General features: G+C 43.8%; 1 protein-coding gene across 2 annotated transcripts in view; it reads left to right on the top strand.

Moving 5' to 3' along the window:
- Window positions 1-27,653, top strand: part of LOC147726209 (aquaporin-7-like) — a 149,441-nt gene that overhangs the window by 119,803 nt on the left and 1,985 nt on the right. For both annotated transcript variants that reach the window (XM_086960310.1, XM_086960309.1), the window contains 3 exons: window positions 7,658-7,795; window positions 18,307-18,425; window positions 20,175-20,392. In XM_086960310.1, the coding sequence (XP_086816436.1) occupies window positions 7,658-7,795; window positions 18,307-18,425; window positions 20,175-20,392 (475 nt within the window). The remainder of the gene's footprint in view (window positions 1-7,657; window positions 7,796-18,306; window positions 18,426-20,174; window positions 20,393-27,653) is intronic.

Raw genomic sequence — 27,653 nt, forward strand, 5'->3', positions numbered from 1 at the left:
ATGGGTAACTACACAAAATATTGATTCCAAAATATAGAATGGACACAATGTCGAAGGGACAGAATATAGGGGTGAAAAATATCGAATTGAAGGTAAGTAATTTAATATCGATTTTTAAAACATAGAAAGTCAAAATATCGAATTTTTTATTATATCAAATTTTTAAAGTGTTTTGTATGTGTGAAAAGTGTGTATTACTTTTGCAATTTATTTTAAGTAATGAATTTTATGTTATTTAATTTTTGCGTAATTTAATTCTGTAGTGGGTTGTGGGTTTATAGGGGAATAGGGGGGGAAGTAATTGAATTGTAATTAATTAAATATTTTTATGTAATTATTGGTATTTATTTTGAATTATTGGTAATTAATTTTTAATTGGTAATTATTTTTAATTAATTGATTAATTGATAATTATGTTAATTTTCTTAATTTATTTTCTGTAGCGGATTGTGGGTTTATAGGGGAATAGGGTCGGAAGTAATTTAATTGTAATTAATTAAATAATTTTATGTATTTATTGGTATTAATTTTGAATTAATTGGTTATTAATTTTAAATTGGTAATTCATTTTTATTAATTGATTAATTGATAATTATGTTAATTGTATTAATTTATTTTGTGTAGCGGGGTGTGGGTTTATATGGAATAGGGTGGGAAGTAATTTATTTGTAATTAATTACATAGTAAAAATATTTATTGTGTATTGATAATTAATTTACTGTTAATTAATTATTAATTGGTATTAATTTTTATTATTAATTAGTTTTTGTTATTGAAAATTAATTCATTGTAAATTAATTATGAATAGGTAAATTTAGCCTCATCAGAGCTTCGAACGTTCAGCGCCCAGTGCTGAACGTTCGAAGAACGAATGCTGGCCCGACGGCCAACGGTCGTGCGCAGCACTGGGGAGGTAGTGCTCGTGACGACCGTTGGCCGTCGGCAGCAGTTAAGGGGTTAATAACTAATATTTATTTGTATTTTTAATTGATTAATTATTATATAATATTAAATTGGTAGTTAATTTTAATTCATTTTTTATTGGTATTGATATTTAATTTATGTTTATTAATATAATAAATAATTACTTTCCCTACTGTTGCACTCTCTAGAGTGGGAATAGTAATTTTTACCCCTACGCTATCCAACGCTTTCCCTACTGTTGCACTCCCTGGAGTGGGAATAGTAATTGTTACCCCTACGCTATCCAACGCTTTCCCTAGTGTTGCACTCTCTGGAGTGGGAATAGTAATGTTTACCCCTACGCTATCCTACGCTTTCCCTACTGTTGCACTCTCTGGAGTCTGAATAGTAATTTTTACCCCTACGCTATCCAATGCTTTCCCTACTGTTGCACTCTCTGGAGTGGGAATAGTAATTTCTACCCCTACGCTATCCAACGCTTTCCCTACTGTTGCAATCTCTGGAGTGGGAATAGTAATTTTTACCCCTACGCTATCCAACTCTTTCTTTACTGTTGCACTCTCTGGAGTGGGAATAGTAATTTTTACCTCTACGCTATCCAACGCTTTCCTTACTGTTGCACTCACTGGAGTGGGAATAGTAATTTTTACCCCCAAGCTATCCAACGCTTTCCCTACTGTTGCACTCACTGGAGTGGGGAAAGTAAATTTTACATTCCCGCTATCCTACGGTAAAAATATTGTATATTTTTTATTAATATTATGTTAATATATATATATATATATATATATATATATATATATATATATATATATATATATATATATATATATATATATATTTATTTATTTATATATATATATATATATAGATATCTATATATATATATATCTATATATACATATATAGATATATATATATAGATATATATATATAGATTAAAAAATAAAATGTTATGTTTTTTATAACAAATTAATTTTTCAATAATTTTAGGTTTATTTAAGTATGTTTAAGTATGTTTTAATTAATTATATTTATTATTTTATTAATTTTAAATTACTTTCAAGACATTAAAAAAAATTCGATATTTTGACTAACTATATTTTTGATTCGATATTTTTGTACTTACCTGTTTGTAGATAGGAATTCGATATTTTTGCATTTGATATTTTGGAATCGATATTTTAGGAATTCTATATTTTTTACTCGATATTTTGTCAGTTAAGCATGGTGATGTCCACCAGACTGCGGGTCAGATATCGTTTGATGGGAGTAATGAGGATGTTCAACAAGACTGAGGCTCAGATACCATTCGATGGGAATAATGATAACGATATCCAATGAGACAGAGGCTCACATGTCATTAGATGGGTACAATGATGTCCCACAAGACTGAGGCTAAGATGTCATTTTAAGGAAACAATGATGATATCCAACGAGACTGAGGCTCAAATGTCATTAGATGGGAACAATGATGATGTCCAACGAGACAGATGCTCAGATGTCATTAGATGAGAACAATTATGATATCCAACAAGACAGAGGCTCAGATGTGTTTCGATAGAAACAATGATGATGTCCACGAAACTGAGGCTCAAATGTCGTTAGATTGGAACAATGATGTCCCACAAGACTGAGGCTAAGAAGTGTTTCGATAGAAACAATGATGATGTCCACGAAACTGAGGCTCAAATGTCGTTGGATGGAAACAACGAAGATGTCCAATGATATTAAGGCTCTGATGTCATTTGATGGGAACAATGATGATGTCCACAAGACTGAGGCCCAAATGTCATTAGATGGGAACTATGGTGATGTCCATAAGACTGAGGGTCAGATATTGTTCGATGGGAACAATGAGGATGTCCAACGAGACTGAGGCTCAGATATCATTCGATGGGAACAATGATGATGTCCAACGAGACCGAAGCTCAGATTTCATTAGAAGAGATAGGTTTTGCTGCTCATGCTTTTCTTCTCCCAGAGACACTATATTATCTAATTGTGAAACAAATGCTCTGAGGTCCTTGGGTGCGGGTGAAAGTCAAGGAAGGCTTTCGTTCAAGCACAAGTTATTGGCCTACATTCTCATTGGAGAGGGAATCTACTAAATGGTGGGTCCAGCTGGGTTCTAAACTACTGGAAAAATCTTTCTGTATCTTGGGCGTTCCAGGGGCAGAAATCCGGGGACAACGGCCAGTGAGACTGAGGCTCAGATATCATAGGATGGGAATGATAATGATACCCACGAGACCAAGGCTAAGATGTTGTTCGATGGGAACATTGATGATGTCAGAGACTGAGGCTCCGATGTCATTAGATGGGAAATACGGTGATGTCCACGAAACTGAGGCTCGGATGTAGTTCGATGGGAACAATGAGGATGTCCAACAAGACTGTAGCTCAGATGTCACTAGATGGGAACTACAGTGATGTCCACGAGACAGAGGCTCAGAAGTCATTAGATGGGAACTATGATGGTGTCCACAAAACTGAGGCTCAGATGTCGTTAGATGGGAACAACGATGTCCCACGAGACTGAGGCAAAGATATCGTTCTATAGGAACAATGATGATGTCAAACGAGACTAAGGTTCAGATGTCATTAGATGGGAACAATGATGATATCCACAAGACTGAGGCCCAAATGTGATTAGATGGGAACTATGGTGATGTCCACGAGACTGAGGCTCAGATATTGTTCGATGGGAACAATGATGATGTCAAACAAGACTAAGGTTCAGATGTCATTAAATGGGAACAATGATGATAGCCACAAGACTGAGGCCCAAATGTCATTTCATAGGAACTATGGTAATGTCCATGAGACTGAGGGTCACATATCATTTAATGGGAACAATGATGATGTACAACGAGACCGAGGATCAGATTTCATTAAAAGCTACCTCGCCGAAAAACTTAAGTACAATCTGCCTGGCAGATCTCTTCACTCGGGGGAAAAAGCTCTGATGGCTATCCCCCGCTACAGAAAACTTCGGGCAGGGGGCAAAGCTTTTGCATATCTTGCTCACGTGTACTGGAACTCATTGCCCGTTCAACTACGAAAGTGCACTAATCTCCACTTTAGGAAACTCCTGAGGACAGAACAGTTCAGTACTTGACCGACCTGGCTATGCATATACCGCTCCTCTAGCACGGAGATACCCCTTCAGGGGCAATTCCTGCACTTTACAAATTAAAATTCAGTTCAATTCAATTCAATTAGATGGGAACTATGGTGATGCCCACGAGACTGAGGCTCAGATATCGTTTGGTGGGAACAATGAGGATGTCAAACGAGACTGAGGCTCAGATGCCATTAGATGGGAACTATGGTGATGTCCACGAGACTGAGGCTCAGCTATCATTTGATGAGAACAATGAGGATGTCAAACGAGACTGAGGCTCAGATGTCATTAGATGGGAACTATGGTGATCTCCACAAGACTGAGGATCACGTATCATTCGATGGGACCAATGATGATGTCCAACGAGACTGAGTCTCAAATGTCATTAGATGGGAACTATGGTGATGTCCACAAAACTGAGGCTCAGATGTCGTTAGATTGGAACAATGATGTCCCACAAGACTGAGGCTAAGATGTCATTCGATAGAAACAATGATGATGTCCACGAAACTGAGGCTCAAATGTCGTTAGATGGGAACAATGAAGATGTCCAGCGATATTGAGGCTCTGATGTCGTTTGATGGGAACAATGATGATGTCCAAAGAGATAGGCTCAGCTGGGCTTAGATGAGAACAATGATGGTATCCACAAGACTGAGGCCCAAATGTCATTAGATAGGAACTATGGTGATGTCCACGAGACTGAGGGTCAGATATTGTTCGACGGGAACAATGAGGATGTCCAACGAGACTGAGGCTCAGATACCATTCGATGGGAACAATGATGGTGTCCAACGAGACCGAGGCTCAGATTTCATTAGAAGCGATAGGTTTTGCTGCTCATGCTTTTCTTCTCCTAGAGACACTATATTATCTAATTGTGAAAGAAGTGCTCTGAGGTCCTTGGGTGCGGGTGAAAGTCAAGGAAGGCATTCGTTCGAGCACAAATTGTTGGCCTACATTCTCATTGGAGAGGAAATCTACTAAAAGGTGGGTCCAACTGGGTACTAAACGACTAGAAAAATCTTTCTGTATCTTGGGCGTTCCAGGGGCAAAAATCCAGGGGCAACTGCCAGCGAGACTGAGGCTCAGATATCATAGGATAGGGATGATGATGATACCCACGAGACCAAGGCTCAGATGTCGTTCGATGGGAACATTGATGATGTCCGAAACTGAGGCTCAGATGTCATTAGATGGGAAATATGGAGATGTTCATGAAACTGAGGCTCGGATATCGTACGATGGGAACAATGAGGATGTCCTTGAGACAGAGGATCAGATGTCATTAGATGGGAACTATGATGATGTCCACGAAAGTGAGGCTCAGATGTCGTTAGATGGGTACAACGATGTCCCACGAGACTGAGCCTAAGATATCGTTCAATGGAAATAATGATGATGTTCAACAAGACTGAGGCTCAGATGTCATTTGATGGGAACTATGGTGATGTCCACGAAACTGAGGCTCAGATATCGTTCGATGGGAACAATAAGGATGTCAAACGAGACTAAGGCTCAGATGTTATTAGATGGGAACTATGGCGATAGCCACGAGAATGAGGCTCAGATATCATTCGATGGGACCAATGATGATGTCCAATGAGACTGAGGCTCAAATGTCATTGGATGGCAACTATGGTGATGTCCACAAAACTGAGGCTCAGATGTTGTTAGATTCTAACAATGATGTCCGACGAGACTGAGGCTAAGATGTCATTCGATAGAAACAATGATGATGTCCACGAAAGTGGGGCTCAGATGTCGTTAGATGATAAATACGATGATGTCCACGAAACTGAGGCTCAGATATCATTTGATAGGAACAATGAAGATGTCCAACAATATTGAGGCTCAGATGTTGTTTGATGGGAACAATGATGATGTCCAACAGACAGGCTCAGCTGGTGTTAGATGGGAACAATGATGATATCCACAAGACTGAGGCCCAAATGTCATTAGATGGGAACTATGGTGATGTCCACGAGACTGAGGGTCAGATATCATTCATTGGGAACAATGATGATGTCCAATGAGACCAAGGCTCAGATTTCATTAAAAGCTACCTCGCCGAAAAACTTAAGTACAATCTCCCTGGCAGATCTCTTCGCTCGGGGGAAAAAGCTATGATGGCACCCCCCGCTACAGAAAACTTCGGGCAGGGGGCAAAGCTTTTGCATAGCTTGCTCCCGTGTACTGGAACTCATTGCTCGTTCATCTACGAAACTGCACTAATCTCCACTTTAGGAAACTCCTGAGGATAGAACTGTTCAATACTTGACCGACCTGGCTATGCATATACCGCACCTCTAGTGCGGAGATACCACTTCAGGGGCGATTCTCTCGCTTTACAAATTAAAATTCAGTTCAATTCAATTCAATTCAATTAGATGGGACCTATGGTGATGTCGACGAAACTGAGGCTCATATGTTGTTAGATGGGAATAATAATGTCCCACAAGACTGAGGCTAAAACGTCATTTGATGGAAACAATGATGATGTCCACAAAGACTGAGGCTCAGATGTCATTAGATGGGTACAATGATGGTATCCAATGAGGCAGAGGCTCAGATGTCATTAAATAGGAACAATGATGTCCATAAAACTGAGGCTCAGTTGTCGTTAGATGGGAACTATGATGTCCCACAAGACTGAGGCTAAGATGTCATTCGATGGAAACAATGATGATGTCCAACGAGATTGAGGCTTAGATGTTGTTTAATGGGAACAATAATGATGTCCAACGAGACTGAGGCTCAGATGTTGTTAGATTGGAACAATGACCTCCCACGAGACTGAGGCTAAGATGTTGTTTGATGGGAACAATGATGATGTCCAATGAGATTGAGGCTAAGATGTTGTTCGATGGGAATAATGATGATGCCCAACGAGTCTGAGGCTCAATTGTCGAACTGTGCACATCATAGAACTAGGTAAGAATTGCTCAACTAGCCTTGTTTAGTACTGCTTGTGTGTCAGCTACTAGGAACAAGACAACAGTTAAGTACTGAGAGTACAGCCACAGCTTCAGGCAGCAGACGACGCGTTGAGGCTAGGTCAGACATTTCTCAGGTAGACATGATCTTGATGGAGAGGTCACACAAGGAATGGTTGACTTATGTATAAAGCATCACAGGTCCTCACAGAGTGCAGATTATGACAGGAAACCACTGTAATTTTTCCAAAAATACATTCAACATATTATATATAAAGTAAAAAGCACTGCATGTCTTAAATCAAAGCATCCTATACGTTTCTATAGAATTGTGTTTGCTAGGATAATACTGTAGGCAATGATCCGTTTTATTTCTGTGTTTGCAGCTCCTTCTATTTCCCACAAACATTCTTAAAGCAATCCTATCAGACTTTCCTATTAGAATCCAAGAATAGAGTTTTCCTACTCTTCATATTAAGAATGACATAGTATTTTTGTAAAAATGCAAGCGCAATCCACTAGAAATGATATGAGAAACAATCCTGAAAAGAGCAGGCAACTATTTCCCTTTTGAGGCTGAAATAAATAGGTTGTGCAGCAATAATGCTACCAGACGCTCTTGCAAAAGGCGTGTGATATAAAATGTATTGTATTGTTTCTGTCTTTGCAGGAGCCCATATGAACACTTCTGTATCCCTGACAAACTGCATCCTTGGAAACCTGCCTTGGAGGAAGCTGCCAGTGTACGTGCTAGCACAGTGTGTGGGTTCCTTCCTTGCTGCTGCTGTGATATACTCTCTCTATTATGGTACAGTTATCTGCTTAACACTTGCTTGTCAATGGTGTGAAATGCCAACCTAGCTTGGCGGCTTATTAATTGCCACAGATGTAGGACAGCAAAAATATTTGTGGTACCCAGGACAAATGGGGATGGGTTGATATGGTGGAAGGCATAAAGTAAGTTGTAAACATGAGTCACGACATAGAAAGAGAAGACAGACAATAAAGAGGCATTTCTAGATCTGCTACTACTTACAGGCAGCAATATGGATAAGTTACTTACCTGTAATCCTAGTTCTCTTCCAGGGGTATCCTCATCAAAGTCATAAGCACTGAATATTCCCGCCCATGTGCGGGACCCCGGAAACAATATAAAAATATATATGTAAAAAACACATATATCTCGCTCCACATATATGTATGTACATATATTATTTTTCTCACACCAATGCAGCTCCATAACTGAGGCTAAAACAATGTAAACACATATACATGCACTGCAATTAGTTAGGAAGCAAAAGGAAAGAAAACACATTAGGTCAAATAACCTTTGAACTTTGTGTTTTAATGAGTAAACCACTCATAAATCCTGAAAATTGCTTGTAAATAGACATTGTTAGCCCTCAGGCTGCATTGTAAAAACAATAGCATAGAAAATGAAACCATTTTCAACAAAAACTGGCACCGTGCCTTTAAGGCAGCCATGACCCCAGGCTTCCCATCATGCCTCAGGGGTGACCGTTAGGTCAGTTGTTCTTTGCATAACCCTGAAGACAGGGCTCAACCACAAGATTGAAATAGTACCAAATCTCATTTACCTGGGGAGGCGGGTGGGTTGCTTATGACTTTGATGAGGATACCCCTGGAAGAGAACTAGGATTACAGGTAAGTAACTTATCCTTCTCTTCCAGGGGATCCTCATCAATAGTCATAAGCACTGAATAGAATAGCAAGCCCATTAACCACCTGCAGGTAAATGAGAAGTACATGACCCAACCAAATCATAACAGCCAAATACTCAGCTGTTAAACAGATTCCTCAGGGAGGCCTGGCCCACCTGGGTATCTGCTCTCGTGTCAGAATCTAGACAGTAATGTCTGGTAAATGTATGGACAGACCTCCAGGTCGCCGCTTTACAAATCTCAGACATGGGCACATCATGCAGGTAAGCCACCGTGGCCGCTCTACCTCTAGTGGAATGCGTTTTAGGAGTACCCCCCAGAGGATTCTGCGCCAACTGGTAAGCAAGCTTGATACACGAAACGATCCACCTGGAAATGGAACGTTTCGACGCTGCATGACCAGTTCTGATCGATCCGTAGTTAACAAACAATTGATCAGAATGTCGAATAGACTTGGACATGTCCAGATAGAACTTTAATACCCTTTTCAGGTCCAAAGAGTGTAACGCCCTCTCAGCTGGAGTAGAGGGATTAGGAAAGAAAGTGGGTAAAGAGATAGACTGATTGACATGAAAATCTGATACCACTTTCGACAGGAAATAAGGGTGTTCTGAGCACCACTCTGTTTAAACGAAACACTGTATACGGTTCTTTAGTACAGAGGGACTGAATTTCGCTCACCCTACGGGCTGACGTAATCGCTACCAAAAAAGCCGCTTTCCAGGAAATATGCTGTAAAGTAGCTTTATGAATGGGCTCAAAAGGTACTAGGTTCAGCTCCCAGGGAGGAGAAGGAGGAGAAGGAGGCCGTACAGGAGGGTACACCTTCTTCAGACCTTGCAGGAAATCTTTTACTGCTGGAAGCTGGAAAAAAGAAGTCTGTGAAGGTGATCGCCTATAAGCTGTTATAGCGGATAAATGCACCTTAATGGAGTTAAACTTCAAACCTGCTTTAGTCAGGTACAACAAGTATGGAAGAACTGCTTCTTCCGGACTCTTCACCGGATTGTGACCATTCTGCATGCACCACATATAGAACCTCTTCCACTTGCATGCATAAGAATGTCTTGTGGAAGGACGTCGTGCTTCTCTCAGAATGGACATGCAGTCCTGTGGCAGTCCTAGATGGCCGTACTGAATGACCTCAGGAGCCATGCTGCCAAGTTCAGTGACGGAAGGTTGGGATGGTGAATCCTCCCGTTCATCTTCGATAACAGGTCCGGCCTGCATGGAAGCCTCTTGTGAGGAGACACTGACAGGTGAAGTAGGTCCGTGTACCACCATTGCCTCGGCCAGTCGGGGGCAATCAGAATCATTGTTGTGCACGAGTGGTTCAGCTTGCTCACCACCTTCGGGATCAGCGGAAGGGGTGGAAAGGCGTACAAAAATTGCCCTGACCAGTCGATTAAAAGAGCATTCCCTCTTGTTCCTGGTCGATAGAACCTGGAGGCGAAGCTTGGGCATTTGCTGTTTACGTCGTCCGCGAAGAGATCTATGGAAGGACAACCCCATGACTGGAAAATGTCTTCTAGCACTTCGTCGTTGAGAACCCAGTCTTCTTTGTCTTCGAAGTGCCGACTTAGTGCGTCCGCCCTCACGTTCTGCTCTCCCGGGAGCTGGACTGCTTGAACAGACAACTTGCGAGCCAGAAGCCAATGCCAGATGCGCTGAGCTTCCAGAGACAGCGTCCTTGAGCGGGTTCCTCCCTGCTTGTTCAAATAGTACATCGTGGTGGTGTTGTCCGTCTGTACTAGAACCATTTCCTTCTGAAGCGAGGGAAGGAACGCTTTGAGAGCCAGGTGGACCGCTCTCAATTCCAGCAAGTTGATGTGATAAGTGCTTTCTTTGGAAGACCACAGACCCTGCACTTGTAGAGGACCATGTGCGCCCCCCAGCCTTGCAACGATGCGTCTGTGATGATCGTTTGAGTAGGAGGAGGTTGATGGAAGAGAACTCCCACCTGCATGTTCTGACTCTTTGTCCACCACTGGAGGGAAGATTGAGCTACCTCCGACAAAGTGATCTGATCGTCCCATCGATCTGAATGCTGGTCCCATTTGTCCTCCAGATCCTGTTGAAGAGGACGCATCCGAAGTCTGGTGTTCGGTACTAGGAAGATGCAGGAAGCCATCGACCCTAAGAGTGAGGCTATCTTCCGCACTTTCTGAGACCTGTGGCGAAGAATTTGCTGGCACTTGAGCGCTATCGAAAACTGTCTCTCCTCCGAAGGAAACACTTTTCCTACTTCGGAGTCTAGCAGAGCTCCTAGGAAGTGGATCTTCTGAGTGGGTTGAGAGACAGACTTGCTGTAGTTGACATGCAGGCCTAGACGCTGACAAAGTTCTATGCATGTCTGGAATTGATTCCTTACATTGCCTGGAGTTGGACCTTTCAACAGCCAATCGTCTAAGTATGGGTATACAAAGACTCCCCTGCGGCGTAGAGCTGCCGCCACCACTGCGACACACTTCGTGAACACCCTGGGAGCCGACTTCAACCCAAACGGAAGGACTTTGAACTGGTAGTGGGAGGTCCCCACCCGGAATCAAAGGAATCTCCTGTGATCGGCCGTATTGGGATATGAAAATACGCATCATGAAGGTCCATCAAACACATCCAATCCCCCTTCCTGAGATGTGGATATATTTGGTGAAGCGCCAACATGCGAAACTTTTCTTTTCGTACATGCAGATTGAGTGTTCTCAAGTCCAGAATGGGCCTGTATTCCTCCTTTTGGCCCTTTTTTCTGACCAGAAAATACCTCGAGTACACTCCTTTCCCCCTTTGGGCCACCGGAACTCTCTCAATGGCTTCTTTTTCGAGGAGTGTCGCTACTTCTTTCTTTAACCTTTGTAGCTGGTGGCTTGACGTTGACATCGGAGGAACGGGTGGAGGTAGACGATGGAAACGAAGACAGTACCCATTCTGCAGCGTAGACAACACCCATTGATCTTTTGTAATGGCCTGCCACTCTGTCCTGTGATGCGCAATGCTTCCCCCCACTGGAGTGGACAACGGCGCTGGGGGAAGTGAAGACTCATTGCCTCTGCTGAGATTTATTGAAGTTGTTGCCTTGGCGCTGATTTTCATTTCCTTTGGACTTGCGCTTGCCTTTGTATTGCGACTTTTGTTGGCCTTGCTGGTTCTGGCCTTTCTGCCAGTGAGGGGTTTGAACCCTCTGCTTCGAAGAGCCCTTATTGTCCGAACGGAACTTCTTCCGGAATTCCTTTTTCTTTTCAAGCCCCACGGCTTTGAGGGTGTCTAACTCAGTCTTCATCCGTTGCATCTCCTCATCAGCACTCGCTCCAAAGAGAGACGTGCCTGAAAAAGGAAGATTTAGGATTCTGGCTTGAGCCTCTGGTTTCAATGCTGTGAGGCGTAACCATGAGGATCTCCTTGCTGTGATTCCATGCACATAGCCATGCGCAGCCAGCGTTGCCCCATCTGCCGCCGCTCCTATAATCTGATTGGAGACTTGACCGCCCTCCATCAGAGCCTCCTCAAAGTTCTTTCTATCTTCCTGAGGAAGTTTTGCAGAAAACCTCTGAAGTGAGTCCCACAGATCTCTATCATACCTGCCGAGCAGCGCTTCCGCATTGGAGACTTTGAGGAAAGAAGCTGAGGTGTTACAAATTCTTCTCCCCCATGAGTCTTGCACCTTGCTGTCCTTATCCGGCAGTACCGTGGATGAGGAAGCTACCGCATTGGATTTTCTAGCCGCCGCAATGATTACTGAATCTGGCGGGGGATCAGATTTGAGGAACAGAGGATCCTCATCCGGTGGACGATACTTCTTGAGAATCCTCGCTGGAACGGACTTCACCGTTGCCGGAGTGAGGAAGACTTCATTCACTGGTTCCATTATACCCGGGACCAACGGCAACAAAGGTTTGGGTGCCGTTCTGTGTTGTAGGGTTTCAAATATGACCGTCGTCTTGATCTGCGGAGCTGTCATAGGCACTCCCAGCTTCAGGGCTCCCCTGCCTAAGATGTCTTGGAACGAGAAAATATATTTAGTTGGAGATATCCTCGAGCGTAGACTGCTTGTTAGGGTCGGAGAGTACTCCCTGTGAGATCGGGTCCTCAAAGAACTTGAAGAGCTACGGTTCCTCCTGGACCTAGATCTTCTACTTGAGCGCGTTCTAGAAAGAGATCGCTCTCTGTGACGAGATTTTCTCTTACTTGAGTGCCTAGAACGAGACCGTTCCTTGCGGGGGGGAGCCTGGTCTCGATACCGTCTTAGCCGATCTGCCGTCTCCTTGTCCTTGGCCCAGTGATGAAGAGGTCTATTCCACCTTGGGGAAAGACGAATAGTAGGAGATTTGTGGATGGGATCCTTCACTGGTGAACGTGACCGTGGAGGCTGATCCGTTTGATCCTGTTGCGACCTTGCAGGGGATTTGGACCTCTCCCTATCCGAATCGCTGTTTTGTCCATCCGAGTATCTGCCACTCCGAGATGATGAGGAAGATGAGGACAGGCTCACTAGAGATCTAGAGGAAGACCTCAACCGAGATCTCTCTTCAGCAACCCTCCTTCTCTTGGCAGGAAGATCCTGTACTGGAGATTGTTCCACCTCCGCAGCCGATGCTGAACCTGGAGAACCCAACTGCGGTCCTAGGATGTGAGTCTGGCCCAATGATACACTCTCTTTCTCCTGAATCACCTGCTTCAAAGGTGACCTCTCCTGTGACCTTGCAGGAGAGATGTTCTCTGGCTGCAAAATGCTCCGTTCCTTGGATCTTCGCTGATCCATCGACGGTGGCTGTATCGACGTCGAGCGCCGAGCAGGTAGACGCTCTCTCGAGGTCGACCGTGATTTCTCCAACGTCGACCTCGGGTGGCGATGACTGTCCTTCGGCGTGGAGCATCTCGCCGTTGAAGGTTGTCTGCTCGACGTCGACGGAGGCTGTTTCGACGCCTATCGCCGGTGTTTTGTCGGCGACTGGGCGTGCCTCGAGTCCGAATGCCGCTTCGACGTCGAACGCTCTTGATCGGGCGTCGACGTGGGCTGCTTCGACGTCGACCGACGATGTGTCGACAGAGGCTCCCTCGACGCCGAACGACCATGACTAGTCGTCGACGGAGGATGTCTCGATGCCGAACGCCGATGGCCAGGCGTCGACGGAGAATGCCTCGACGTCACAGCATGACGATGCTGCTTCGACGTCAGGTGGCTCGCCGTCGAGCTCTTCTGCTTCGACGGTGACCTATCCCTCGACGCTGTCTGTAGCGGAGGTACCTTAGATGTAGACGCTGAAGACATCTTCTTCGTTGCCGTCGACTGCTTCTCCAACGCCGATCCCGATGCCGAATGTGAACCAGTCGGGGCTTCTTTCGACGTCGACCGCGCCTTCCGACTTTTCTGCTTCTTGGGAGATCTTCCTCTCTCAGAAAGCCCATAAACCCGAATTCTCTCACGTTCTTTCAGAGTCCTGGATGTTAAAACCCGGCAGTGTTCACAGGTTTTAGAGGAATGAGATTCTGGTAGGCACAGAATACACACTGAATGAGTGTCAGTCTTGGCCATCTTCCTTCCACATGAAGGGCATTTGTCAAAGAGGGAAGGCATCTCTGACAGAAAAATCACCTTTTTTAAGCATAAAAAAGGTTTCAGTAACACCCTATGTCTAAAAGACGTCGAGTGAAAGCAAAAAATTGTTGGTAACAATAATATTTTTGACAAAAAGCCAAAAATAAAGGGAGCTGTTTCACCAGGGTCCTGTCTGAAGGAGCCGGAAAGAACAACTGACCTAACTGTCACCCCTGAGGCATGATGGGAAGCCTGGGGTCATGGCTGCCTTAAAGGCACGGTGCCAGTTTTTGTTGAAAATGGTTTCATTTTCTATGCTATTGTTTTTACAATGCAGCCTGAGGGCTAACAATGTCTATTTACAAGCAATTTTCAGGATTTATGAGTGGTTTACTCATTAAAACACAAAGTTCAAAGGTTATTTGACCTAATGTGTTTTCTTTCCTTTTGCTTCCTAACTAATTGCAGTGCATGTATATGTGTTTACATTGTTTTAGCCTCAGTTATGGAGCTGCATTGGTGTGAGAAAAATAATATATGTACATACATATATGTGGAGCGAGATATATGTGTTTTTTACATATATATTTTTATATTGTTTCCGGGGTCCCGCACATGGGCGGGAATATTCAGTGCTTATGACTATTGATGAGGATTCCCTGGAAGAGAAACATATTTACGCCAGTGTTGCAAGGTGATGAGAACTCTGTTCCTTCAGGTATCCGGAGATGGACCTTTAGGCCTAATTTGAGTGAGGAACATGATCGGATTACAGGCGTGCTCCAGTGGAGGGGTCTGGAAGATGAACTTATTGGAATCTAGATGCAGCGCTTCGAAGTTTCGATGCTGTGAGATTTTAATTGGTGGTGCTTAGATTGCAGGAATGTTTGTTATAGAGATGCAAATATACTTTGGAGATATGTCTTGAATAATCATAAGAGCTGTTTGCAGCGGGTCCTGTTTTGGGCAGAAACACGTCCGACTTGGTGACAAAAGGCAGAATTGCTCTAGTGGTAGTGATTTTGGAGAAGTAGCAAAATTGCTAGCTGATAGGGAAGAGTGTGGGATATCCTTGTGTGGTAGAGAAAGTAGGTTGTTGATTGCACATAGGAGTGTTTGGCAGCAAGAATTGAGTGAGGCGCTAAGATTTAAAATGTAAGTTGATGTGTCAATCTCTAGTGCCAAAGATAGCTCAGAACAGACTAGTTTGAAAGCCTGAAGGGTTTCTGTGGTCTTGTTTGTTGTTAGACACAGGATAAAGGTGTGAGAGTGAAAGTGTGTAAAGGATATTGTGAGTGAAATGTCTGCTTCAGAACATTATTGAAGTGGTCTAACCATGTGGATTGTTGTGGGGGGGTTGAGATTGTAATGGGCGTGGCTTAGAAAAGATGGGAGGGTCTCTGGGAAGTGTTTTCTTTTACCCAAGATATGGAACAACATCCCCATAACCCAGTGCTTAATTTAAGCCGGAGGTCGCCAGTGGGGATCACCAGCACTTATTTTTGGGAACCGCCACTTACTTTTCCATTTCAGACATTTACTGAGAACAAGCGAGAGAAAAGCACCCAAAGCAGAAAGGCAGAGGAAGAGAAAGACAGAGAAACCATGACCAAGGGTGAAAGCAGTAATCTTCAAAAGTGAGATGAAGGGGCAGGAAGTCAAGAAAAGAGGCATGAGGTGGATTTAAGTCTATGCAGCTTTGGTATTCGGTGCACCAAGGTTTAATTGCACAACTCGCAGGCTCCTGCGCAGAACCTTGGGCACCGGTACTCACTCATTTACAAACTAAACACTGATGTAACCATCATGACAACCCCAAGCCCGCTCCAGCGGAGGAAAGAGCTGAAGACACATCTCTTTAAAGAGTGTTAGAACACAACGCAGTAACACTGCTCTACTGCTCTCAGGACCCAGCTACCCCTCCAAAGCCTCACTGAGCCTATCTCTGTCTTTGTACCTTTACAGTGCTACGCAGCCTCCTGCCTTGGATTAATAATCAAATAATACATACTTCAGTACTTGCATACATACATACACCATACATACATACATAATAAATGGAAAGAGGACTGAAGAGACACTGACAAGAATATTTATTACAAGATGGTGACAGGGGGAAGGGTCAGTGGTGGTAAGAGAGCGAGAAGGTGTGTTGGAGAAGGGGAAGAGAGTGGGACAGTGTGTTGGAGAAAGGGGAAGAGAGTGGGACGGTGTGTTGGAGAAAGGGGAAGGAAGGTGTGTTGGAGAAAGGGGAAGAGAGTGGGACAGTGTGTTGGAGAAAGGGGAAGAGAGTGAGAAGGTGTGTTGGAGAAATGGATTAGCCCAACGTTTTGCCTTAGTCGCGTGTGGCTGCGGGTCGTGTGTTGGTGAGAGTTTGACCAGAGTGGAGTTGGGAGAGCAGCATCTTCAGAGGATACTGGCTCAGATGGATCAAAGCCTCCGGGGATGATGGCAGGAGTGAGAGTGATGCAGAGTGATACTATAGGCTCTAGATAGTGGAATTATTGAAAGAGTGTGATGCTAAAAGGAGGACATTTTAAGGAGTTGCTCTGCGCGGAATGGTGGCTTGTTTTAGCCTGGGTGGGCGTCCCCTAAGAAGAAATAAACAATGAAAGATGCTTTTCTGGTCCCTCTTGAAGGGTGGTGGTGGTTGATTTCAAGGAATGGTGAATGTAAGAGAATGGAGGGGAGGTTGTGTGACTACGAGGACACCAGAGGTTTTAGAGAAGCAACTCAAGGAGTAAGAGGCGAGCAGTGATGTCATGGACTGAAGCTTGCATTATTGGAATGTTGATTAGAGCAGTGAAAGAGGTGTAAAGATGGAGTCTTCCGGGTGAGGCCAGTGATGTACAATCAAAGTACATCAGGTCTTCTTTATGCAACAGGTGCCTGAGTAAGGTTATTAAATATGAGGTGAGAAATATATTCAGGGGTATCTTAATGCAGAAAGAACTATTTAGATGCAGGTGGCCATGGCATAAGGTATTTAGCAGTGCAGCTGAGAGCAGCGGACAGTAGCTGTATTCAGGTCCTTTAGGAGTACAAATATAAAGCCAGCAGGCTAATTGTGTATACAAGCAAGACTTAAACAGCTCTACAGCAAGTCCAAGTGATGTCTCTGTTCTTAGCTGTTCAGATCATAGTCTCAGGACACAGTGCCTCGGCTGAGGCAGAAGGAAAGGTTCTGGAGGCAGTTCAGTGTTTATTTCAAAACTGTAGACGAATATTGTACACTGAATACCCTCTACGAGAGCAGTCAGTGTGTTGTGCTCCACAATGCACCGTGGCATCTCCACAGTGCTGGGTGCATCTGTCAGGGTAACTTGAAACTTTTGTAAAGGTGCTGGATCAGACCTCCAGACAGAGGAGTTTTCATTTCGATTAGACTTTTTTCGGCAGGATAAAAACAGCCATAAAAGTGCATACAGTAAATATACAACATAAAAAGGCATGGTTGCCTAAAAACAGATATTAAAAGACAGCCCCTCTTCGGCCCTTTGTTCATATCTAACACACGCTGCTTGCTTTTCCTGAGGTGTTGCCCCCCCTGTAAAAAGTGCATTTTTAGAGTCGCTAATATTCTGTGTAAGAAAAATTGGTTTGAGGTAATAACTCCTAAGATTCTTATAGAATTCACAAACAACCTAAAGTGCTGAGTGCATTGTTTGGACCGACCATCCCAGCACAAGATCGAGATGTCCGGCAATGCTGGGCACATTGGCCTGCAGAGCATGAAGGGCACCATCAACCCCATTAGAGGGGTTTTCAAGGCAGCCCCCTCCCAAAGCCTGAACACATTGGCCTCTCTTTAGGAGGTTCAATTCAGGGTCTGGACCCTGACAGTCATTGGCCTCTCAGCTGAAAATGACAACAAGGGTTTCCTAATATAACTGGATAATAATGCCCACTAAGTACTGGACTCCTAAAGGCCACTCGATGGGGGATGTTAATGATTGGTGCATATCTGCTGGTCTGGCTGGATGAAAGTCTGCACAGCTGTTCAGAGCTCAGTTTAGTATTAGGTGTTTCAGTCCAATGTACGCCAATCAGTAACTGTAAAACCACTGAGGTGATATAAGCTTTGTTTATTTACTTCTTTCTCAGAGGCACTGATTAACTACTGTGGAGGAAACCTTACAGTGACAGGGCCATGTGCCACGGCGGGCATCTTTTCTACCTACCCTGAAGCGTACCTGTCTCTGGGAGGCGGGTTTGTGGACCAGGTGAGTGATGGAGGCAGCTGTAACAGTGCATATTGATCTAGTGCTCACATCACTGCTTGTGGGATTGACGTGCTTTTTCCAGTGGATGAACTGAATGATGTAGATGTATTTTTAATGCCCCAAAGGTAGTATAGCTTTAAATGTCAAATGCATTACTGCGAGTCGCTCACAGTTTAAATATCCCTACTGTCTGCTGAGGCCCTTCTACAGTTAGTGCTGTCAAAGATAAGATGGTAAATAAACAGAGGTGACGCCCAGTGTCCCTAGGAACCGGGTAGATGTTTGTAAACAAATAATGTGGTTCCCTCAGGGGAAGCTTAAGCCTCTGCCAATACCCCGCAAGGGGAGTCAGAAACACTGGAGCTGGATTTCTCGGCAGAGGAGGACAGCTTCTGATCAGTGCGTCAGCTGGAGAGTTGGCTTCCTTTGGCACTTGCTGTAGCGAGCTACCTCATGCAAGTAGGTAGTCGAACTGCACTGAACCACACCGTGCTTTGCTATAGCAAGTGAAGGTATATTTATACCTTGAAGGTGTATAGGAATGCCAGCTTTGACGTAAAGTCGGGCATATGAACGTCAAGGATGAACCCCTAAGGAATAGTTGTTCATGCATAATAATGAGTTTCTCGGAGAAATCCATATCCAGGCTAGGCTTAAGAGCCTGGTATTCCAAGAAATCGTTGTGACGTAGATGAACGATGGAAGTAGCCACGCCTGTATTTGGGCTGCGTGGGTTATGCCTAAATAAGGGCTTGATTTCTAAGCCTATATAAGGGCAATGTGAATTGTACCTATATAAGGGCATGAATCGGGAAAATGCATTCTAAATCGCCACACAACAATGTGAGAAGACCTTGAGGACAGGCTATGGTAAAAAGGCGGACCACTAAATCTGCAGTTCTTGCTAAGTTGTGCGGGCTTCACAATGAGGAGACGCTTACTTGAACAGTCAGGTTTATGTTCATTGTACAACATGGGATAATATGATGGCAGTTCATTTTAAATATGTGTAAATGTGCTACGCTAATGCTTTAGTATGCTGTAAGCAGGTATAACAAGGATTTCACAATTGTTAATACACACAGCTAGGTATATGGAAAAATATGTTCTCACTGTGATGTGCTCTGGTGGGTAATGGCAGATTTCTCAACTTACCTCCATCTTGTACATTGTAAGTACTTTGTATGTCACCTTAGAGTGCATTGTCTGTATGATCCTCTTACTCTCGGTTGCTAGCTTTGCATGGCATATAACACCGCCATGTGTCATCAATCACCTGCCTCCATGACTGGAGCCCATCGATTTCTGTATACATTTACAGATCCTTGCTATTGCATGTGCAGCCTTATAACTCAGTAGCTACAAAGAATATCCCACAATCCGGAACCTCCCTCAAGTTAGCTGCAAACCTGCACATCATGTACTGTTCCACTAACGATGATAGAGTGTGCTTGCAGCCATGACCAGGTCTTGCACCCTAAACCTGAAGACAATGTACCATGTTACACTCTCCCTACTCATGGCTAACAAGAGGCCTGTACCAGAAAACAATGGCATGGGCTAGAACTGCTGCAAGGCTTTTCTGTTAGGTGTTGCATATACTTGAGAAAGAGACATTACGCTGTTAGCCTAAAAGTTCATCCAAGGCACAGCTTATGCCAGCATGATCATTTCCTGCTGCAAAAATTAATCCGCTTGATTTCATGTCTTGAAATATTCCATTGTGACCTGTTGGTTTTGGTTCTACAGGTGATTGGCACAGCAGCCCTCTTGCTCTGTATTATGGCCATCAATGACCAGAGGAACAACCCAGCCTTGAATGGAATCCAAGCTCTTCTCGTTGGAATCTTAGTGGTCTTAATCGGCATGGCCATGGGGATGAATTCAGGATATGCTATCAACCCAGCCCGAGACCTTCCTCCGAGGATCTTCACTGCACTAGCAGGCTGGGGATCAGAAGTCTTCTGGTAAGCTTTGCACTTTCAGCAAATCATTTAAGGACTGGGAAAATATTACTATAAAATGTACCTATTAATCTAGAGGTTAGGCCCCACAGTTAGCCTGAATTGCACCTTTCTTTAGATAAGCTTAGCAGAACTGTTGTTAAGGCCCCAATACCTGGCCCCAACGACCACAAGCCGCCACATAGGAAAACGGCTGCTGAAATATACTTTCACACACAACTTTGGAACAAATCAATGAATTTCGCTTCTGTTTTTTAAAAAAATATTGAGCAGTCAATTGTTTACAAAAAAAATCTAACATCATTTTTGCTAAATCTCTTAAATTCCTAGCAACATTGAAAAAAACAAAAACAAATGTTTCACACAATAAGCCCATTATCTCATAAAGTGAAATAACAGAAGTAGGGGGGTTTCAGAATGCTTACATTCATCTCCCAAAACGCGGAGAAGGGTTCAAAACGCGTCAATACTTTGGGAAATACCAAACAAGTGCATTTAAAACAGAATACTACGGGAGTTTGGAGTTTCTGTAAGTAGTAGTAGGATAGGAGTAGTGTAGTCTCCCCGAGCTCTGTGGGAGCACAGTTTGGGCCAGGCCCACTTGGTTAGGAGCACCAAAATAATGAAAAAAAGATTTTAAAAAGCTCCTTTGAGGCTTGTATAAAGTCAAGTCAAGTCAAGTCAAATAATTTATATAGCGCGCTACATACCCAGAGGGTCTCAAGGCGCTTGAGGATGGGAGGGGAATTACATGTCGAATATCCAGGTTTTAAGTTGCTTTCTGAATGCTAGGTGGTTCTGAGTGTGGCGAAGGTGAGTGGGAAGTGAGTTCCAGGTTTTGGCCGCCAGGTAGGAGAAGCATCTTCCTCCCATGGTGGTTTTGTTGATGCGAGGGACAGCGGCAAGGGCTAGGTTGGAGGAGCGTAGCTGGCGAGGGGGGGTGTAGAAGGAAAGTCGTGTGTTGAGGCATTCGGGTGCAAGTTCGTAAAGTGCTTTGTGTGCGTGGGTTAGGAGGCGGAATGTTATCCTCTTATTGACGGGAAGCCAGTGGAGGTTTTTCAGGTGGCCAGAAATGTGGTCTTTGCGCGGGATGTCTAGTATGAGTCTGGCTGATGCGTTCTGGATGCGTTGGAGTTTTTTCTGAAGTTTGGCGGTGGTACCGGCGTATAGGGTGTTTCCGTAGTCCAGGCGGCTTGTAACCAGAGCATGGGTGACCGTTTTTCTAGTTTCGGTGGGGATCCAGCGAAATGTTTTTTTGAGCATGCGGAGAATGTTAAAGCAGGATGATGAAACGGCGTTGACTTGTCTGGTCATTGAGAGTGAGGAGTCCAGGATGACACCCAGGTTCCGTGCGTGGTCCGTCGGGATGGGTGCTTTTCCTAGGGCCTCTGGCCACCAAGAGTCGTCCCAGGCGGAGGGAGAGGTACCTAGGATAAGGACTTCTGTTTTGTCTGAGTTCAGTTTCAAACGGCTGTGCTTCATCCACTCGGCAACTTCTTTCATTCCTTCATGTAGGTTGGTTTTGGCGGTGAGAGGGTCTTTGGTGAGTGAGAGGATCAGTTGAGTGTCATCGGCGTAGGAGATGATGTTGAGGTTGTGTTGGCGTGCGATGGTCGCGAGGGGGCTCATATATACGTTGAATAGGGTGGGGCTGAGTGATGATCCTTGTGGCACGCCGCAAATGACTTCAGTGGCCTCTGACTTGAATGGTGGGAGGCGTACTCTCTGAGTTCTTCCGGCAAGGAATGAGGTGATCCATTCCAGTGCTTTTCCTTGGATTCCGATGTTTCTTAGGCGCTGTAGAAGAGCACTTCCCTTACCTGAGGAACTCTAGAGTAAACAGCAGCGTCCAGCTACTCATCGACAGATTACAGCGTTAACCGCATCGACCTAAATAAGCTAGAAGTTGAGTAACGCCCCCTCGGACACAGACCCTACGCATACATCGTACAACGCTGAGCGTTAAAGAACACCGAGAGGTGGCGTCTCCTTAAAAAAGAAATACGGTGCTCCGCGCCTGCAAAAAACGCCAGCAGTAACTACCGCTTACATCGGAGACCAACAAACTTGCTGGATAACACCCTGGCTGTTTAACACAAATACAAAGAGTCCCCATTAAAAGAAATCAATCGGAAGACTTGGTAATAGAGATTACACAACAAAAAGGTACCCAGCCCTAAAGCCCTGAAGACGAGCCTGCCAAGTATATAGACAGGCTCAGAAACGCGTCGGCTTACAGGCTCTTGACCTTCATTCGTCTTAAATCCGAATGTTTCTGAGCGCATAAGGCTTGCTTCATGTTTTGATAAACGTATAAAACATTGACTACACTAACAGCCTCTTGCGCTACCAGGCCACAAGAATAAAGTAAAAACATTTGGTTCTAGTGGTCTGATGAAAAGTATATGGACAGGGTACTGTCAATCTCGAAAATGTGTCCAAAAGCTTGTTTTGTATATATTATTTAATTGTAAAAATTCTGTTCTTTGTGAATTGTGTTTGTAAATATATGTAAATACATGTGTCTATGTGCAGGACAGTAAGTTACTCTTCAGACAACCACAGTATTGTAAAAATCACTGCATTTGACTTTTTCTTCAATAGATAAAAAAAACTTAATTGCACAGAAGGATTAAATACCTGAGTGCAAGATTCTGCCCTAAATAAAAATTGAGCAGAACCATCAAACGAGTGACCGGGTTTTCTTTCCTCTTATAATTACAATTGTCCTACCCGGCCACACCCTTTGGACAAAACCCCCCCTTGATAACAGTAGAAGGGTGCTATGGCAGACTGTGTCGAAGGCTGCGGAGAGGTCGAGGAGAATGAGGGCGACTGTGTCTCCATTGTCCAGTAGAGTTCGAATGTCGTCTGTTGCTGCGATGAGGGCGGTCTCCGTGCTGTGTTTGGCTCGGAAGCCGGACTGTGAAGGGTCGAGGGATTTGTTGGTTTCGAGGAAGGCGGCGAGCTGGTTGTTGACCGCTTTCTCGATGACTTTGGCTGGGAATGGAAGGAGCGAGATGGGGCGGTAGTTTTTGAGTTCGGTGGGGTCAGCTGTGGGTTTTTTCAGAAGAGCGCTAAGTTCGGCGTGTTTCCAGCTTTCCGGGAAGGTGGCGGAGTTAAGGGAGCAGTTGATGACGTCTCGGAGGTGTGGTGCTATGATGGAATCAGCTTTGTTGAAGATGTGGTGAGGGCATGGGTCTGTGGGGGATCCTGAGTGGATGGAGTTCATCAGGCGGATGGTGTCCTCAGTGGAGATTGGGTTCCAGTCGTTAAGGATGTTCAAGGGGGGTGAAGGTACGGCAGAAGGTTGGGTGGGTTGGTCTCCGGGTTGGTTGTCGAAGCTGTTGTGGATGTCTGCGATTTTGTTGTGGAAGAACGAAGCTAGGGAGTCGCAGAGGGCTTGAGAGGGGGTGATGTCGTTGGAGTTGGCTGAGGGGGTTGGTAAATTCTTTGACGATGTTGAATAATTCCTTGCTGTTGTGGGCGTTGTTATCTAGTCGGTCTTTGAATGCGGCTTTTTTGGCAGAGCGGATTAGTTGGTGGTGTATGCGGGTGGCTTTTTTGAAGGCGTCCCTGGTGCTGGTGTTTGGGTCTTTTTTCCAGGCCTTCTCGAGGGAGCGACAGAGTTTCTTCGATTTCTTAAGATCATCGTTGAACCAGGAGGCGTTTTTGCTGCCTAGTTTGGTTTGATGTTTTTTCAGCGGTGCTAGGATGTCAGCGCTGTTTGAAAGCCATTGGGTGAGGTTGATGGCTGCTTGGTCGGGGTTCGAGGAGTGGACAGGGGGGTTTTGAAGGAGCGATGAGGAGATCTGGTCGATGGTGATTTTGTTCCAGTTTCTTCGCAGAGAAGGTTGAGGGTGGTTGTGAGTTGTGATCTTATTGTAGATAAAGTGAACGCAGCTGTGGTCCGTCCAATGGAGAGTGGTGGTGTGACTGAAGGAGACATGTTTGCTGGAGGTGAAGATAGCGTCAAGTGTGTGACCTGCGATGTGGGTGGGGGTAGTGACAAGTTGTTTGAGTCCGAGGTTGGCGAGATTGTCCAGAAGGGTGGTGGCGTTGCTGTCATTGCTCTTTTCCAGGTGAAAGTTGAGGTCTCCCAGTAGAATGTATTCCACGGAGGGGAGGGCGTGTGGGGTGATAAAGTCGGTGATGTCGTCGCTGAATTGTGCAGGGGATCCTGGAGGTCGGTAGAGGAGGGTGCCTCTGAGAGTGGTCTTGGGATCGGTGTGGATCTGGAAGTGAAGGTGTTCGGCGCTGATAAGGTTGACGTCTGAGCTGGTTGAGATGCGGACGGAGTTCTTATGGACGATAGCGATGCCTCCTCCTGTCTGGTCGATGCGGTCCTTACGGATGATCTTGTATCCTTCCGGGATGGCAATGGTGATGTCTGGGGCTGATGAGGCGTCCATCCATGTTTCTGTTAGGAAGGCGACGTCGGGAGAAATGGTGTCTAGCAGGTTCCAGAGGTCGATGGCGTGTCTGTGGACTGAGCGGGTGTTGAGCAGGATGCATTTAAGGTGGTTGGAGTCAGATATCTGTTGTGTGTTCGTGGATGAGGAGTTGTACTTGGTGCCGTCGAACTTACAGGAGCAATGTAAGGTTGGTTTGTATGTAGAATTGTGCCAAATTCATATAGGGTTCTTTTGTATTAATGATACACACTTTAGAATTTTTGATTATTTGGATATGTATGTATATGTTCGTCGAGTATATGTAAAACAATTCTAGAAATGAATGTGTAACTAAATAAATTATTTTTCCAAAAATTCAAAAAAATTGACCAAATAAATGATGATCATAACAATTTGGGTGTGTGATCAAGAATTTGAGTGAGATTGTGAAAGCTCATCAGTACTGGCAAGTGTGATGTTATTGAATTTTTTAAAATTATAATCAACAACCTGACTTTACCATCAACTAGGGCAGTGATGGCTGGCTTGTACCAAGGGTGGTGGAGCATAAAAATGTAAAAAAAACCATCTACTTACTTTTCTAACTTGCTGCTAGACTTCATCCACCCTCGGGTGTCTCCTCTCCTCCTGAAAGCACTGGGCCAGTAAACTGCACTACCCAGTCCTGGCTCTGCTCTCACAGTGTGAGAGCAGCTCCAGGATCTGATAGATCAGGATCTTACAGTGCTCCTAAAAGAACTGGAGGCCTGTGCCTATTCGAACCCAGCTGTCTAAGACAGCTAGGTTCGAGAACTTCAAAATGTGCATGTCTGGTTGGCCGGCCCAAGAAAACCATAATGTATGGTTAGACTTCTAGGCTTTTCATATTCTTCACCTCAATAGTGAGCCTTGCCATTAATATGTTTTTTTTGCTTGTTAGCTCCTGATTCCCCCAAGAGAAAATAAGATGTGCAGTTAGCATCCGTTAAAAAGCAGAGATTAAAATAAATAAATGTGAATAAATATAAAGCATGAACGCATCTGCAGGCTTAAGAATGATGCGACCTCATAATTATGGTGTAAGAAGGAGCCACAGTTTGGAATTTCTTGAAAGATAATATGGTCCACTAGTTTCTTGTTGGGCTCTCTAGTAAATTATAAAGTTTCGCTAGGTGTACAGAGAACAGCGTCTACCAGACGTAGATTCTTGTAGAAGTGGATATGAATTTACATCTTGGATCATGATCAGAGGCTCCTTTGGACATGCAATCAGTGATTCTATTATGCAGGGAAATTGCAACTCCATTTATGATCCTGCGAATGATGCAAAGTGCTTTGATGGATGTATATTGGGCATTTTGGAGCCTGCGTTTTTTAAACTGTGAGATGTAATCCAGAGAATACAAAAGGAGAAATAACCTTGCAGCTGAGATTTGGATAATTTATTCATTCAAAGGATGCGAAGGAACCCAGAGGCAAGGTCGGTTAGTTAAAGATGGCAATCAGAGTTCAGTGCGTAGTCTGTTGTGGTAGATGGATCACTGAGAGAATATCGTAACCAAAAGTATATTGTGTGGACAGAATGTCCTGTCAAAAATACAGAGGACCAAAATATTGAGAAGGTAAATAGGTACGTATAGATTTACTATTCTTAACTCCACATCAACGTACCTTGAAGCTATTTAAATCATCAAGGTACATATATGTGGAGTTATATATAGTAAAACTTTACTCACCTATAGAAACTTACCTTCACAATATTTTTGTCTTCGTTATTGACACAATAATTTGTCCTACGATATTTTTGGTTCCGATATTCTTTGTAAACCCTGTGGTAGATATTCCAAAAGAAAGCTGTTGCAGTGAATAAACTAAGAAGGGTGTAGGTAAGCTAAAGTCAAGTTCAAACATTCGAATGACAACCTTCACAAAGACCTTGTTGTATAAAAGCTATATCCTTTATTCCAAATCCATTTCATGTGCTATCCTTCATCAATTAATCACATGCTGATGAAAAAACGCACATGAAATGTAACTGAAACCCAACACCGAATTTTGAAAAACTATTTATGATACTTTTTGTGGGGGCAAAGGAAGAAAGAATGATTAATGACAAAGAGAAGGAATATTTAAGATCTACAAATCCCGAAAGACCCAAAATTTCAAATGCGTTTTTGAAATGATATGTCTTAGGCATTTTTCTTTTGTCTATAGCAATTGCCTCTAATATTTCCCCCCTGAGGAAGAAGTGGGGCCCAAAATGTATTGGGCTATAGGCGATCAGTAAAGAAACAAGCAATGTTCATAAAGTTAAAAGTAAGAAAAATAAGGCATGAAATTTAGTTGGAATAAAGTATATACATTTGACACAATGAAGACTCCGGATCAAGGTAGTCATTCGAACCTGTAAAAATTATGGTGTGAGAGGAATAAGATCTGCTGCACTAAAAATGCACCAGAAGAAGACACAACTCCAGACAATGGGAAGTGCAATGAAAATTATTTACTGGGTCCCGGACCACCGGTACTTGCCCATTCATGTACACAGAATTGTAAATGATAAAAGAAGAAAAAAGCAACTGATCAAAGGTTAGGAGTGTTTGAGAAATAATGAAGACCTGTCGGAAAATCACGTTTGAACTGCTCTTATTGTCTTCCAGAAAACTATTTTGAAACCATTAATTGTTCTAAATATTTGATTATGCATATATATCTAAGCTTGGCATATACGCCGTTTTAAATTTGCTATACATGATTACATTGAAGACTGAAGCAATCATTTTGCTACATGTCATACTCTTTTAACTGTAACAAAATTGATCAAACCGCAGAAGTGCAACAGGGATTGGAAGTTGCTGGCAAATTATCCT

The sequence above is a fragment of the Lissotriton vulgaris genome, chromosome 3_1, assembly GCF_964263255.1.
Source record: "Lissotriton vulgaris chromosome 3_1, aLisVul1.2, whole genome shotgun sequence".
NCBI classification, from domain to species: Eukaryota; Metazoa; Chordata; class Amphibia; order Caudata; family Salamandridae; genus Lissotriton; species Lissotriton vulgaris.